We start from the raw sequence: 17,135 nt of genomic DNA, 5'->3' as shown, positions 1-17,135 counted from the left end.
ATAAGTTGAAATTGAGTTGGAAAAATATGTTTCTAAGGGCAATAATCTTCTGTCAGCAGTTGCTAATTATTATAGCAACTCCACCATGAGATCCAAACCAAACATTGGAAGTGTCAGTCACCTGCAACAAATGAATTGAATGGCAGAATCTAGTCATACTAACTAACTTCTACTTTATAAACTTTTAAAACCTGCTAGATCTTAGCAATACTCAGAGGACAGGGGGTCCTTAAAAGTACAAGAGGATACACACAAACTCACACTTTCTGCCACCAACTTCTCCTCATCATGTTCCCAGGTCCTTATCCCTCCGCACTTGAGCATGTGTTTGTGTATATATATGTGTGTGTGTATGTGCTCGGTGACACTAGATGCTAAGTGTTGTAGCGAAAGGTCAACAGCTATAAAACGAGAGAACGAGAGGGACAGAGAGAGAGGCTGATCAGCAGGAGCAGACAGAGTAGGGTCTGAGGGGCTTTAAGGAGGGATAGAGTGGTGAAGAGGAGAAGATAGGAGAGCTGCTGAGGACTGTTGCTGCACAGTCATTAGTAGAGTGGCTAACAGATGTATGTGTGTATGGGGGGGGGGGCACAGTACAAGTAAGAAAAGAAAAGCAATTCAGATGAGAGGAAGTAAGGAGAGAGAATGGAGCATGAGAGACTGAATGGTGGGGATGCTAAATGTTTAGGAATGACTTGTCATCCCTCACTGAGCACTCTTACAGACTAATTTATGATACTATGATAGGTTGTTCCACTCTACTGCATAATATAATGCAGTACAAACAGAGATGATGCATACAAACCTACATTTCCAGGTGCATACCTATATTTCATGTTTAATTCTAATAGGAGACAGTTGATAATGGGCTGTAGTTTAAAGGAAACCTCAAAGGGATTGTCGCTAAATTTATCATTGTTAAATAAAATGTGATCATTGATATGTTTTTATTTTAGCTTCTCTCTACCTGCTTTTTTTCTCTCCCACCTGTCTGCTAAAATATGCACAACTTAGTACCAGACAACCAGAAGGGATTTTGCTGGAGACTAAACCCATGAAATTGAATGTACAAGAGCAGATCATTGGGGTTACTTGTTGTCACACTTGTTTTTTTCCAGCATCAGAATGAGTCATCACAACTAATTTCACAGTGTTGTGTTAATGAGAAAATCCCCCCTTTGAAAAAAAAAAAAGGGTGGGGCGGGGGGTGAAGTGGGGGGGAATTAAAGTGAGTAACTCGTACACAGACTGATATGAAGAATCTGTGCATGTCCATGTCTGGTCTCGTCACAGGCTGACAGTTCAATTAGTCTGAATTAAATGATGCATGACGTCTCCCTCATGGCCCTAGTAATCGTCAGTGTTCTGCTTTGAGGAGCTCATATTGTGCATGGGTAGATAGCTAAACCAACAGTGGCTAGAGCTAGTCAGAAGTTGAAATGTTGAATTGTATGAATCGCGGATCCCCAAAGATGCCAAAGAGGAGCCTGGGACCAAATTGGCTTCATCTCACAGAGCTCATGATAGATTTGCTATAATTTCCAGAGAAGTAATTTTCTTTTTTCCTGTGTTTCTGCAACAGAAAGCGACTGCAAATGGCTTTGAACTATGTGAAGTTTTAATTAGGTATTCTTCATCAGCTGGGGATCAAGTGTGGGTGGGCTTGTGGGTGTGTGCAGTCATGCATACATGAAAATAGCAGGAACATTAATGCACATGTGAGCATGCTTTATCTTTGTGTTTACATTGGTCATGCTGTATAATTGTAGATTTGTTTTTCTAAGCAGCCATTTTGTGCAGCCGTGTGTCAAGTGCTTTCACTGGGTGTCGGCAATCAGCAGACAGAAGACAGACAGTGAGGATGTTTGAAGTCGTTAGAAGTTTCTTACCTTGATCTGCATGCAGCAGCCATCCTCTGACTGCCACCAGCACTGAGCAACTTTGTGATTTGAGTCTTTGCTTTTGTTTGATGTTTGGAATCTGTCAGATGAGGAAGGGAAAAAAACCTGCAATGATTTATTTCATTGGCTTTGTTCTTCATATCAGCAAAGGAGCATTACCTTTTTAGATTCTTTTAAAGTAAAAAACTAAAGTGGTGTTGCAGTACAATCTCACATGAATGGAACCTGACGATTGGTCCAAGCGAGTTGAATGTTATACGGAAACTTTTATTGACAGCCTTGCAAGACACTAATTAATTTCCTTAATGGGCAGGTGTTGTTTTTATTTAACAGCATGTTGGATTGTTGTCCTAGTAAACAGTTTTATGAGTGGGAGGGGGGAATCCAGTTTCTCCCTATACCCTTTGTTGTTTAAAAGGCCCATATGGATTGTGAATCAGCAGCAGCTTTCAAAGCATCATTAGTCATGCATAAAAGACTGTGTTAGCACTTTAATACCAGCCCTGGGCTCAGACTATGAAGATTTGCCTTAATTGCCCACCTTTGCCATGGTCGGTGTTCATATGCACATGTTCATGCACACATACTGGGTGTTTTTGCGTGTGTGTGTGTGTATGCGTGCATTCATTGTGTATTTGCTAATTATCCGCTGCCTTGCTGAGAACTAATAAGCACATAAACTGACTCTAAGATGGGCATTAAAGAAAATTCAGACACACCCCTCTGCATGCCGTGAATAGTGATCTTTTCTATCTGCTTTCTTCTCCCTTTGACTGTTACTGTGTGTGTGCGTGTGCATGTGTGTGTGTGTGCATGTGTGTGTATAGCTGTCCACCTGTTAGGTCTGACCTGGCATCTGCGGCATGGCGAGAGCCAGCTGTATGAGAATGGCCTGAGTTTGGCAGACCATCAACAGGAGGACCGCAGTAAAACCAGACCTACCAGCTCCATCCACCTGCTGGACACGCTCAACCCTGAAAACACACACGCTGGTGACAGAGGTGAGCTGACATATGCACACAGTGTTACACCAAAATAGCAGATGTTCCGCACTCAACTATTGACAGAATATACCCATTAGTAACAAAAAAACAAATGCAATACAGCAATTTGTAACTTAGGAAATATTAAAGTGTTGAATGCTGGCTTAAAGCATTTCACTTTTAACAGGTCTTTAGTGCTTTTATTTTGCCTTTTCTTGGTATTTTTAAAGCTACGGGAAAAGTGTGCCAAGTAGGGACAGCTTGATGAAATCTGATAAATTATGTCACTTGAGTCAGTGTCTGTTGGGGCTGAAGGATACAAGCTTGTCTGGGGTGTAAAGGAAGGCATTTGGTAGACAGCTCATCTGAAGTTCTTTCACCCTACACTACATGGGGATTCTATATTCAAGATTCAAGATTCAAACAATTTTATCGATTCCATAGGGAAATTGTGTTGCCTTGTTACAGTTGGTCTCGATGTGAAAAGCAGAAAAGAAAGGAAAAAACTTCCGGTACAATCACTACTGATCAATAAGTAAGAAAAAACCCAGCTAGCGGACTAAACGTAAATGAAATAAAACTAATAAATGAAAAAACAAAACAATGCTATTTGTCCATTTTGATCATTTAGTCCCCCTCCTTTTTACAGAAGGGGGATGATGGCCACTGGGAGAAAGGATCTCCTGTGGCATTCTGTGGAGCACTTGACTGTGATCAGTCTCTGGCTGAAAGTGCTCCTCTGTGCCGCCAGCACACAGTGGAGTGGGTGGGAAGGATTGTCCAGGATTGAGAGGAGTTTGGACAACATCCTCCTCTCAGCCACAAGACGCAGCCCCAGAACAGAACCACCCCTCCTTATTAGCTTGTCCAGTCTGTTACGGTCTGCCGCCTTCATATTGCTGCCCCAGCAAACAAGCTGGCTACCATGGACTCATAAAACGAAACACCTTAGTCTCCTTAGAAAATACAGCCTGCTCTGTGTTTCCCTGTATATTGATGCTGCATCAACTGACCAGTCCAGTTTATTGTCCAGGTGGACACCCAGGTATTTGTACTCAGGTAAAGGTAAAGGTAAATGAACCAGAAGAAATAACTCAGAAACAACTTCAACTCCCTGACCCCATTTGGAGAGTGGATTGGCAACAGATATGAACATAATCTTTAGCTTTATCATCTTTATCATTTGCCTACATACAGATGCAGGACTTGAAAAAAGGATGCAATGAACAGCCTGAGCTAACAATGATTGGGTTCACTGCTGGTTAAAAAAGTGCTTCCAAAAGTTCTATTTTGCTTTGCTTATGGCTTTTGTTTTGTTCATTTTTGCTGTAATATAATATATAGTCACAAAATAAACCAGACATTGCTCAGTGTATTCTAATTTGTATATTCTCCTGAGAAGGATCATTTCATTTTTTCCTGTTTTTTTCTTTTTTTGCACACTTGTTGAAATAAAAATTCTGCAGGCACACCTAAAACATTTTGCTACACCAGTCAATAGATGCCCAATTATTAGAATTATACTAGAAACTCCTCTCCAAGTGTAAATACAAGCATTTAAAATTGATTGAAACATGTTGTGACTGACTATATATCCATTGGCATGCATTCCAAATCAGTATCTTTTGCATTAGGAATCTGTCTTGCATACATAACACACTCGACACAATAAATGTTCCAATACGATAGAGAGTCATCAGTCCAGAGATCAGCCTTGAACTGATTACTCATTTATTAGGAAGGCAAGATAATTGGTTAATCAGTGTTCCCTCTTAGCTTTTACGTGACTGGAATAGTTATTCTGTAGCTGTCTCTCAGCTAGCCAAAGGAATTACTAACACCAATTGAACCCCCCTATATGGGACATTAATTGTGAGTGTTCAGGTCATGAAGTCAGGCAGGACACAGCAACCTTCACGCTTAGTCTGACTCTGATGGATATTACATGGGATGCTGTTGGAGCCTATGTTCAGCACTTATGAAGAATGTACAAGCCGAACTGCAATCTAGGCAACCTGGGACATCCCTAAAGCAACTATTCTTGATGAATCCTCACATTCTGCGGATTAATAGTCTCATCAGTAGCTAAATCCTCCGATAGAGCACGCAGGGGTCATGGAATTCACTTCCGATTGCTGGGTCACAGCAATCTATTGTTTCAACTCCTACTGTTTTATATGCTTGATGAAAGCTGGGAAATCAAAATGGGCAAAGCTAAGCTGTTGATGCAGGGGCTCAGATTAATAAAATTGGCACGGTGGAGGTGGTCCCTGGGCAGAGGAGGGCCAGAGAGATTAGAGATTAGGCTGTAATCCAGTGTGGCAGATTATCACGTTCATCCTGCTGTACCCATCACCTCTCACACCAAGAGACCACACAATCCCCAAGATTACACAGCGAAGGATGGTGAGAAAGGACAGCGGGGAAGGGAGAGGATAAAAGCATGACATGGCAGAGGAAGACAAGAATGAGAGTGATGAGAGGCGAGAACAGTGATTGATGGATACCAATCCACTTGAAGGATGTTTGAGATATCCAGCATATAAGTGACACGAGCTGAAAAAAAATAGCTGACATTAAAATAAAATTTTAATGAAAAACCTTATTAGACATTTCAAAAATGAGAAACCAAGCAGAGAAATGTTCTTTTTTTATTTTGAAATAAATGATTTTATTTTTGATGCACTGCTATAAACACAAGCAATAATATAACAGTGGGGGCATAAAAATGGCTGAGGAGACTGATTGGAGGATAGTTATCAGTTTCTGCTTGCTTTGATATAAACTGATGACACAGTAGGGAGAGATGAAACAAGCACAGCAGAATGATTGGAAGGTAGTAATCTTCTTATATTCTTGCTAGTGTATTTTTAGTGTTGTTGTTTTTATGTCAACTTCAATGCCATAAAGATAGGCGCTCTGTTTGATTTGCTGGCTTGATGCCAAAATCAAGATCGGGAGCAGCAGATTCTTAATCTATCTAAGAGGCAGCTTGCTGCATGGCACTAGATACTAATTGACATGTTGTGTCATCTGCGTATGGCTAGTGTCTCGTCAAGCCGTGTCCACTGTGTTTTATGTTCTTGGTACTATCTCTCGAGCAGTTTCCAAAGATCACCGGGAGCTGGTTTTAGTCCTCTACACATAAAAGCCTCTTTAATTAGAGCTACATTAATTGCCACTCACCCCATGATAATAAACCTCAGGCTGATGTGCATGGGTGAATGTGTGAACACTCCTTTTTCTTTTGTTTTTTATATTTAATTTCTGTATCTGGCACACGTGCATATGAACATGCTGTCAGGGCCACACAAACACAAATACACGCGCGCGCACACACACACACACACACACACACACACACACACACACACACACACACACACACAGAAAATCCTGTGGTGCAGATAAAAGCAGAAGTGCCCAGAGAATACACTTTCCATCAGTGGATTCCCAGCCTTAATGAAGTACATCGAAGTTTGCGAATAATATTTCACTTTGCGTAACGTTGGATATATTAATGATATGAAATGATACAAACTGACATACAGTAGAGCGGCATATTGCCTCATTATAAAGTGAAGATGATGAAATGTGGAGCTTGTGGAATGCCATCTGAGCCTATGATTGTATAAACCACTGTATGAAAGGGGAGTTAGTGCTCAATTGTTTCCACTCTATCTGATAGTGTGGTTGGAAATAGTGTGTAGATGGATGGAATGTGACACAGACAGAGAGGAGGGCTCTTAAAGAGCACATCAATATTCTAGCCTGCGTGCAGAGTGGAGGAAGTGAGGCTGAGCAGTGTGTGCAGAAGGTTAGCAAAATGTGTGCATATTGTATTGCTATATGTATCGGTGTGAGAAAATGAGATGTGCGTGTGTGGTCATGCTTGTGCATGTGTGCAAATGTTGAAGGACTGGTCCCTGTTAAACTGGTCTCATTGATTTCCTCACACTGCCGTACAGTCTCAGGATGTAACACACGCACACGGACACAAGAAAAAGTAGGGATCATTTGGTGAACGCCCTCAACTTCAGAAAGGCTAGCAGCAAAAACATGTCTGTCTGTTACTCAGCTGGCATTCAAAACATCTCATCCAGATATAGTTGAAGAAATTAAACGTAATTTTAAGTTTCAGTTAGTATCAAGAGCAGAATATATACAGTGAGCAGGATGGACATCTACAAACCTTTTTTTTTTTTTTTTGGTCCAGGTAAGTGGTTTGTCTAAATCAGTTCAGTCACCAGTAGAGGGCAATTTAATTAAAAATGATTTATCCATATGTCAGTTTATACGAACATATTGCTTGTGTAAGAATGTAAGTGCATTCAGCGTCATGAAGCGAACGAGTTTGTGAACACTCAGACATGTCTGTCAAAGACATAGCTCGAGGCCCCATGGTAAAAGGTGACGACGAAAGAGTAATGGAAGACCCTAAGGCCAAGAGCATTATCTTCTTCTGACTCTGACTGACACTCATTAGGCTGCACAGTGGATAGAGGAGGCTGAAAGCTTATTAAGCCACCTGCTCAAAAGGCCCTTAATTTAATCCAAGTAATTATAGAAACCTTGCCCATTGTGATATTTTTATTCATCCTGCGGCAAACTCAATCTCTCTTGCATTTGGAACACTATTAATGTTGTCTTCACCAATGTGTGTGAGATTCACACAGGCCTACGCTTCAATATCGACTAGCACACACACAGTTCTGGTCCCCCCAGACATGTCCCTTCACCAAGACTCCAGCTGCACTTTTAGTCTGTTCTTTGCTTCATTAGAATCTGAAGGATAATACCATTAATTGCAAAGACAGACATTACAGGTGTAATTGTTTTACCTGAATAACCCAAAGGCAAGAGAAATTAATTAGACCTTGTGTCCCAAGCCCTAATGTAGCTCATCTATTTTGTTGGCACACTCAGAGACACATAACAGACAAATAGACAGATGGTCAGGCAAATTCACACTGACTCTGAGAAACTCACTTTATAAGAAGGATGAAGACTGATAGTCTGGAGACATTATTAGAAATGTAAAGAGTTCAAATATAAATGTCTCCTTCTTTCACATGTCTTTTATCACAGAAACCATCCAGTGTCTAATTTAGCTGAAAATATTCCATGTGTTCATGTGTTTGCATGTTGTGGGTGAATAGTTTAAGTGAGGGCATCTGTGGGGGTATGTGTACACCATGCTGCACTAGCACTATAATTGGCTGAGGCAGCATCATCATTAGTCAGACCTGCCCACTAAAAATCTATCATTTCCATCAAGAGCATGTTGTGCACATTGTGCTTGATGGCAGACATGAATAAACTATGCAACACTTTCATCTGCCCTTTAAACAAGCCCAACATTTTCAAATAATCCTCAATACCTTTTTTTACAGCTTGCTTCTGCTGCCAGCTAATGATGAAAAGCACAAGAGGAGATTTATGCAATGCCATTTATTTTTATTTATTCTAAGTAACAGATAGTAAGTGTGAATTTCAAGCTGCTTTTCCCTTATTAGAGCCCAAGATAGCAAGGTGTGAAGGAATTTTACCTCCTTGTTCGCATATTGGTTTGCTTAAGCTTGTATTCCTTTTGCCTGTCAAGTCGGAATAAACAGATTTGCTGTTTTGAAAGATATTTCCAAAGAATAGTCTTGGATTTTGTGCTGAGAGAGTACTTCAGTGCTGGCGTGACACTGTGATTGACAGCAGTAACCTGAGCAGCTGGGAAGACCTGGAGGAACCCTAGTAACCATGTGAGCTGTCTGACTTCTTGCGGGATGCAAACTTCCTCGATCTTCTCTCATTCTTCTGAAGCTGCAGCAAGAAGCTTCTTCTGAAGCTGGAGTGAGACAGAAGTAGAGCGAGATATGCATGAGGGTTTTCTTCTTTTTGCATCAGCAGCTGTAACTTGACACTGCCACGTACTCTTTGGACATGGACCTCTCGCCCTGTTCCTTTTCCTCTCATCTCGTCTCTTCTCTCTCCTCTTTTTAATCCTCTTTTTTACGACTCCCCCACCCTATACCACCCATCCTTGCGGCTGACCTGGGCGCCGCTTTCTGTCCCTGGGTTGCATCAGGCTCGGAGAGGCATAGTACAGTAATTAGCATCAGAAGGACTTGCCTGCTCATCTGCCCGTCAGCCTGCTCTGTCTGCTGCCAGTGTTCTGCCAACTGCCATGCCCTATTCATGTCCTATTCATCTTGTGTTGAATAAAAGGCTGCCTTCCTCGGGACATCCATGCTGGCGCGCTTTTTTTTTATTTCTTTTTCAGAGTTGAGGATTAGCATTAAAAGCAATAGACTGCTGAGGTAGACTCGGCAGGAATGCGTGAACTCATACTTTCTTTATGCCAAGCTTTATTCTGTTTGTCAAAGATTTTAGTACAGGGACAATTTATGCTTCATGCAGGATACATATCTCTGTTTTCCCTTTCTTTACAATCCTTTTTGATCACTCACTTTTGTTCTTGTCGCTCTCTCATTTTTATCTTCTTTTGTCTTTCTTTCTATTTCCCCATTTTTTCGTCACAGCGCTGTCTAGCTCAGGCCATTGACCCATTAATTAATGGACTTTCCTCAGTCCTCTAGTCCATAGAGAAGAAATTGGAGATACAAGATAATAAGAAAAATCCATCATTTTGAGACTAATTTGTGTGACATTTGACAATTTTTGTTTGAGCCCCTAACAAGTCTACAGCCTTGCTGGCAGCTTGATCACAGTTATAAATTTGTGTCAGCATGTAGACGTAATCACATGAAAAAATAGTAACATGCTGGTTTTCCAAAGATATAAATAGGATAAGTAGTATAAGTTAACAGTGTTTTTCATCTTTGCTTAGCTTTTTAGCTTTTCATCAATATGTAATAAAGTAAGGTCTTGATTATGTGTGCCACTGGAAATTAGGTTAGGGAAGCAATATGAAAAGGCAGTGATAGCAGAGCTAGCTTGATCATTAAAGGTACAAAGTGCAATAAGCTATTGCTAGCTTGAAACTTGGAATTAATCCTCAATTCGCCCAGTCCTCCCTGTCTCTGCTCTTTTACAGCTTTGTCGCTTATGCACTGCACTTCCCTGCGGGGAAACTGTCCTTTTTTACAATAAATAAAAATGCTACAAAACCTATTAATCAGGAACAGGAATTGATATTCACAGCATATTAACCTTAAAAGTCCAGGTCTCTGCAATTCTTGGCGATTGACTGAGACAAGCAGACATTTACAGGTCTAGTGTCATTGTGATGGTAAGAGAAACGTTAACATACTTGCGGTTGGTCTATAAGGTAGCGGTGGGATGCAGCCCCCTTTCATTTATCTAAAGAATAAAGGAGACATGTTAAACATAAATTTTACTATTGTAATTATGTAATAAACATTGTTTATTGTTACTGTATACATGATAATCATCTCAGCAAATATTAAAAGTAATTTTCAAAACTGTATTTGGAGGTAGGGGAGCAGCTGACATTTCCCTCAAAATCACAAATGTCAAGTTAATAGACTTAAAACGGAGGAACTTAGCGAATGGGTGACCCTGTTTCCGCTTTACGCTGTGCAACGCAGTGACACGGTAACGGTGGATCGCAGCAATTCTTTCAACTTCTCTGTCAACGAATACAAATGCCATATTTGTATTATTACGAGCATCAATGCTGGATAAAGGTAATTATGCCCAAATTAATGACTCGGTGTAAATATTATCACTAATTTTCATTAACCATTAATGTAGTGTTATGTGGTACCTTACACATGGAAATGAACTTATTGTTGTAAGCAATAAGCATGTGAAGCTTACTAGCTTTACCTTACAGGCTAAGTTGGTTAGCTTTAAATTACAGGCCACAAAACAGACTGTACACAAAAACGGGTTAAAATTCTGCCATAGGAGTCAGTTATATTACATTATGTTATCCATCATTTCTGACCTGCCGGCCGGGGGGCAACATGATCGTGGTCCAGCAGAGGAGCGAAGGTGGCAGCTTCCACACTTACATCACACGAAGAGGAGACTGTTTGGTCTGTAGCTAAACGTTTATTGCCCTTGTGAAGACATTCTCCTTTTTCTGTGGTGCAACAAAGATGTTCCAAGAAAAGCGATTTGGGACAACTCTGTTTATGAGACGACTGCTGCCCGCTTTAATGTAATCTTAGTCCGCATTTTAAACCTTAAAATTTCCTCCATCGTCTCGCCTAATTCCCTCTACCCTTTTCCCTTTTCTTTTAAGTTGAGTATCTTTGGGACATGAGTCAAATGAGTATGGCGGCCATCACGAACGTTCAGGTACAGCACAAAAGCTTCAGATTTTCAGATATTGCCATTGTCCGTATGTAATAACTTACACCGGAAGTAAAGCAGCCCAGTTTCGGCAGCTTCCGGTTGAGAAATACCCAAATGTGAAAAAAGACTATAGTGGGTGGGGGGAAAGTCAGAGGACCATCAAAGACACGGGATTTTATTCCCTGTATATTATAAATATCTGTACAAAATTTTGTGACAATCAATCAAATTGTTTTTTTTTTTTTATTTTTTGTTTTTTTTGTCTTGCTGCTAGCACGGCTAAAAGCTAACAATGACAGTAGAAAGTGGAGCTCCAATAGCTACATCCCTATCTGTGTGACAGTACATGTGATATATTCTGGCTAGCTGGTGGGTGTGCATGGTGTCACCATAATGGAGTGGTAAAGCTGCAGGCATTATAGATTGAGAGCCAGCGGCCTCATCCATGAATCTGCCCCTAGCTGTTCTTCTGCCTTTGTGGCTGTAACGATCGGCTGGCTTTCCTCTGTCCCCATATTTTCTCCATCTTAGTTTAGAAGCAGAGATATATCTCTCCATAAAGGCCGACACAAAGAGGGCTGGAGAGCCTCGTCTGCTCCCCTACACAAAAGCCTCATGCCTCGTGCTTGATAAAGGCTTATGGAGAGCAGAGGAGCTGATGGCCAGGGGACTGTTGGAAAGACCTATTCTCTTCACATACAAAGACGTGCTCTCACTCAAGACGCTATCTGTGTGCCATGACTCCGCTTGTGAATGCGTGTGTGCATGTGTGTGCCCCCCGCCCTCCTCACTTTCTTTCAACTTCAACGTCTTTCTTGCTAGAAGAAGCTAAGTGTTAAATATGTCAATGAATGCCTTTTGTCCCCCACCCAAAATATATCCTGCTAAAAGTTGATTCTGTCACTTTACTGTACTTATTGCAATGCTGTTAGGCGTGTTCATAAGCGTATTACATAAGTAGCACTAGTGTACGTCTGTGTCAACTAATTACTGGTTCTTGGGGAGAAAAAATTAAATTTACCTTAATTTAAGAATTTCACAAGAACATAAAAAGTGACTCACTACTATGCAGAACAGAGCACGTGGACAGTAGGGGCTTCTTATTATTTTATTTTCCTCGGGTGACCTGGAAATCGTCCCAGTCCACCATCTTTAGTGATGTATACATTTTGTTATTTTGTTCAGAAGAGTAAGGAGGGTTTCTGTAAAGAAGCTTGAGAGAGAACACAAGAGACTGTTAGTGATGGAGCTGCATCACTATATTAAACCACTCGTTTATATTTTAAATTCACCGTTTAGTTAAAATGATTGGATTAATGTTAACCGTCAGCCTGATTAATTAAAGCAACTTTTATCATTCATCAAAAAGAGCTCTCTTTTAGTTTTTGGTAAATTTCCCATTTAACCTGTTCCATGGATAAGCACAGATAGGTAGAGTTTGCTGTCTTTCAATATTAAAAACATTTTAATTAAATAGCAGTTTCTTCCAATTTGAAAATCCCTTTGCTTCAGTAAGAAAGATTATTCGAGATATACACATAATTTCCACTTTCTTTAAAACATATGCAACTTTTTTCAGATTTCAAGATATTATCGTAGTCTTTTTATCTATATGAGTATACAAGCATATCAATAAATATGGACAATAAATATGAACGCCTTTTGTGCTTTCAGTTCCTTAACAGTAACTTTACAACATTTTCAATGTGCAGATTGACAGGGTTTTTATAAGGGGACACGTTTAGAGTGATATAGTATTTGATTTTTTAAGTAAATGAGAAGCACCCTGTGCACGTGTGTGTGTGTGTGTGTGGGTGTATGTGTGTTTGAACAAATATACAGCTTTTTCCACTAAACTGTAATCAACCTAAATTTACACTAAAAAGGTGATGAAACGTGTTAAAATGCTTAAAAATATTTAAAATGTCAGACATAAACTAAAGTGTCTTTGATTTTTGTTGACCAAATAAATAAAGTAGGACCAGGATTTTAGGCACAGAATTTCTGACTAAACCTAAATCAACTAAGTTGTTAAAAAATACTGGATATTAGTATGGCAAAGCCCCAGACACCTCTCAGACACTTGCCTTTTGAAACAGTTCATCTTTATGCAGAGCTTGTGTTTTACCAAAAGCAGGACCTCTGGAAAAAGCAGGAATTTCACCAGCATTTTCATCATTTGTTGTGTCTATTCAGTCTCCCTTCATTAGTACAGCCACAGATTACGTTGATGTTAGAAGACATCCGGTTGGTTATTCATTTCTCCCTTTGATACTGACTAGTACTCTCTGTCCATCTTGATTAATGTACAATAAGAGTTAACTGTTTGTGTTCTTCAGAAAAGTGGGTGCGTGGCCGAGCTATTGACCGTGGTGAGGTCGACATGGGAACCCAGCAGAGCCAGGCAATCCCACCAGGACTTTTCTGGAGGTTTCATATGACTGTGCACCATCCAACCTACATCAAGTTCAACCTCTCTCTGTCGCACAACGCACTGCTGGGGGTCTATGGACGCAGGAACATACCGCCTACACACACTCAGGTAAATAGGTGTCCTGTTGTAGCATGCTGTTCACCCAGATGGGCTTGTTTGCTTGAGTTGCAGAGCTACAGATCACATCTAAACAAATACACCTGTTTTTTATCTACAACAAGGAATATAGAATTATAGAATATAGAATATAAAATAGAATTAGAAAAAGATTACAATAAATATATTAATAAAAACTATTTCGCAAGCCATAGTTATGATGGACTTTGTGAAGACATTGTAATGAACTAAATATTAATTCTGTATTAGGTTATATTTGCTACATGTTTTAACAAAACCTATTTTATTATAATTTTAAAATTACAAATGGATTCAGATTAAGACTCTACAATTAAGTCAAATGTGTTTCCCGCTCTCTCTCCTGCTAAGAAAGTCAGTTTGTCTGTTAATGACTTGTACAGCAGCTCTGGCCCACTTGCGAATTTTATTCAAATCAAGAAGAATTCAAAGGATGAGAAATTGGTGAATGCCACAGGTTTGCTTAAATTGCTTGTACAAATCACTTAAGATTGAATCTGTCTGTATAGAATCTGTTTGTATCTGGCTCTTGCATGAGACCCACTGTGTTACAGTGAGCAAGTTCAACCTTACTTTTTTTCGTTTTTTCATTCACTCTGGTTGCTTGTAAATTGCTTGGCCCATTTAAAATAGAAGTTGCCTAGAATCCACTGCTAAAAACTAAGGATTTGGTCAGTGGTCTGAGCATTTTATTATAAGATCTGTACACAGCGACAATTATATTCACTAGGGAAATAAGGAAGAACTACAAGAATGGTAAACAAGCCCACGATAGGCACGTGTCTACCTGGTAAATAGCTAATTTACTTCTGACAGAGTTTATGCACTAGCAGTATACCTGCTCAGGTCGGGTTGTGTGTCAGTAAAACAGAAAAGTTCCTGTCACCTGAAACATTGTCTCTGATCAAACATGTTAAAATATCATTGAATCCAGTTACACGATGCAGATGTCAAACTGTATTTCTGCTTGATTTGTCAGACAGGTTCAACAAGTCAAGCAGGTATTGTTGTCTGCCTTTTTAACGGGTAGCATTTATTAGCCATGAACAAATTACTGTTTTATACCTGCTCTGACAACAACAGAAAATATGTAAATGGGAGAAATTAATACATATTGTGTTTTTTTTTCTATCTGAGTTGATGGAACGCAGAGGTTTTACATGTTGAGCACAGTGTAAGAATAGAAGGAAGAAGGAGCTCCTCATTAGCTAAATGGCGACAGTGCATGCCACATAATTGCAACATCCTTAGTTCAAGTCTGGCTTGAGTTTGCCATGGACATGGACTGAGATCATATCTAGCTGAAGGTGTCGATCTGAATAATTAATGCCAGAAAACAGAGATTTTTGATTTAGTCAGCTTAGTCGGGATGTAGTGTTAGACACACTCCCAGAAACAATGTGCACACACATACGTACACAGTTTAGAAGAGCATTGTACCGTGCAAGAAGCACGTATACAGACGAAAATACAACACACACTGAGTCATCTGCTTTTTAACATCAGTGCACCCCTGCTCTCTCCTGCATGAAGAGGTCTAATTAGCTGTTTTTGACACTAGTGTGACACACAGCCCTCAGGGGGAATAAGACTCACAGAGTGCTTGCTAGTTCAAGGAGGTTTGAGGATGGAGAGGATGGGAGGGAGAGATGAGGGTGGTGGGGAAAGTTAAAGAGGGTGAGAAAGAAGCAGAGAAGATTTAGACAGATGAAATAATAGTCTGCTCTACTTGAAAACCTGGGTGGTAAAGTCTGCCCATGGTATCAGCGCTACGTCAAGTTGTTGAACCAACTGCTGTGAAACATGTCTGTTGGAGGACTGAGCTGCCATGGATGGTGATTTTGCTTCTTCTTTGACCTCCTGTTACACATTTCACATCTGATATCCACGACTAATATTATTCCATAACTTATTGCATGCAGGCAGTTCTCCAATACTATTCAGTTGGTAGTTTCACTAAGCTCAGACCAGCCACACACCACTGCACAAGATTTGGTTTGTAAATTTCCATTGCATTCGTGCAGGTTTCATGAATTCCTGTCTTGCTCCTTCAAACTGGATGAAATGGTGTTGTCTGTACTGTTTTTAAAATATTGTGTTCAGTTCGACTTTGTGAAATTGCTGGATGGGAAGGCACTGCCCAGGTCCTTGACTGATCCGGTCTCAACTGCCAAAACTCCCAAAGGCCTACTGCTGAGCGGCCTCCAAGAAACAGGTTTCATCGAGTACATGGACCCCGGCACCTGGCACCTTGCTCTTTACAATGATGGACGTAACCTGGAGCAAGTGCTACTCCACAGCACTTCCATAGGTGAGGAGGATTATAAAAGCCTCGCTGAAAGAAGTAGAATGTCATTTTTTCTGAAACCATTTCTTGTTAACAGTGAAATTTGTCATTCCCTGACATTTCTAGAGTTGTATTATGTGTGCATTCCAATGTTTGTATCTCAGGTTAACTTCACTATCTTGTCCTCTCTCCCCTTTCATCTGTTGATATACAGAAAACATGGCCAAGAGTGGTTTAAAACTCATTGACATTTGAAGGGAACTTTTCCTATTATAAGAGTGAGCTTGGCATGGTAAGAGACAGTAGTTAGAAAGGGGAGGACAGCTCCTGCAGTAATGACAGGGCTTGCTAACTGCAGCTCATTTCTATGACACACACGGATGGAAGTGTAAATTGAAGGATGTGAATAATGCAAGAGTACGTGGCTGAATATAGACAAGTCGATAATTACCAGGGCAGTTTCTTCACTCCCACTTTGTCCACTAGTCTTTAAGAGAACACAGTGTTGAAGTAACAAAAAAGTGGTGGGAAATAGAGTAGCACTGTAACATCAGAGGGAGAACTTGGTAATCTTTATGTAACAGACAGGTAACATGGCAACTGCAGTGCACACAATATGCAATGACGCAGCCATTCAAATGTTGTCACCCCCAATAAATGACCATTACTAATCATTATGCTTCAGACTGCACCTGCCAGTAGGCCTGAAAGTGCATCACTGTTGATAAGCACAGGGAGGAGGTCAGAGTTGACCTGTAGTTCTGGGCCTAAACTGGACGTACTCTTGTTTTATAATTGTAACCAAGTCAATGAAGGTACAGCATGTGATAATGGTCTGCTGAGCTAAATTAGAGGTGGGCTATTGTCCTTCCAAACACATCTCAATGGCCCAGATGGCAATCTGATAATGACCATTGAAAAGGTGTGATGTGCAGTTTATTTTTCTGCAATTTAATAAATCACAAAGATTACACAGATGTTTTTTTTAATACTTGTAAGATAAATATGTATCAGAAATCTCTTAAAAGGTCCAAGTTGTAAGTCAGTCAGTAAACAGCCTCACAGTTCCCAAACATTGTACTGAAGACAGCTTTCATTGTCAAATCGACAGGGTGCTT

The 17,135-nt window shown here is 40.2% G+C and overlaps 1 protein-coding gene across 5 annotated transcripts in view; it reads left to right on the top strand.

Moving 5' to 3' along the window:
- The window catches only part of tenm1 (teneurin transmembrane protein 1), a 158,580-nt gene that overhangs the window by 67,180 nt on the left and 74,265 nt on the right, over window positions 1–17,135 (top strand). For all 5 annotated transcript variants that reach the window (XM_067518552.1, XM_067518554.1, XM_067518553.1 and 2 more), the window contains 3 exons: window positions 2,729–2,902; window positions 13,501–13,703; window positions 15,834–16,041. In XM_067518552.1, the coding sequence (XP_067374653.1) occupies window positions 2,729–2,902; window positions 13,501–13,703; window positions 15,834–16,041 (585 nt within the window). The remainder of the gene's footprint in view (window positions 1–2,728; window positions 2,903–13,500; window positions 13,704–15,833; window positions 16,042–17,135) is intronic.

The sequence above is a fragment of the Channa argus genome, chromosome 10, assembly GCF_033026475.1.
Source record: "Channa argus isolate prfri chromosome 10, Channa argus male v1.0, whole genome shotgun sequence".
Taxonomy (NCBI): Eukaryota; Metazoa; Chordata; class Actinopteri; order Anabantiformes; family Channidae; genus Channa; species Channa argus.
Note: the sequence above shows the minus strand (reverse complement) of the source record. Positions and strands in the feature narration are given on the sequence as shown.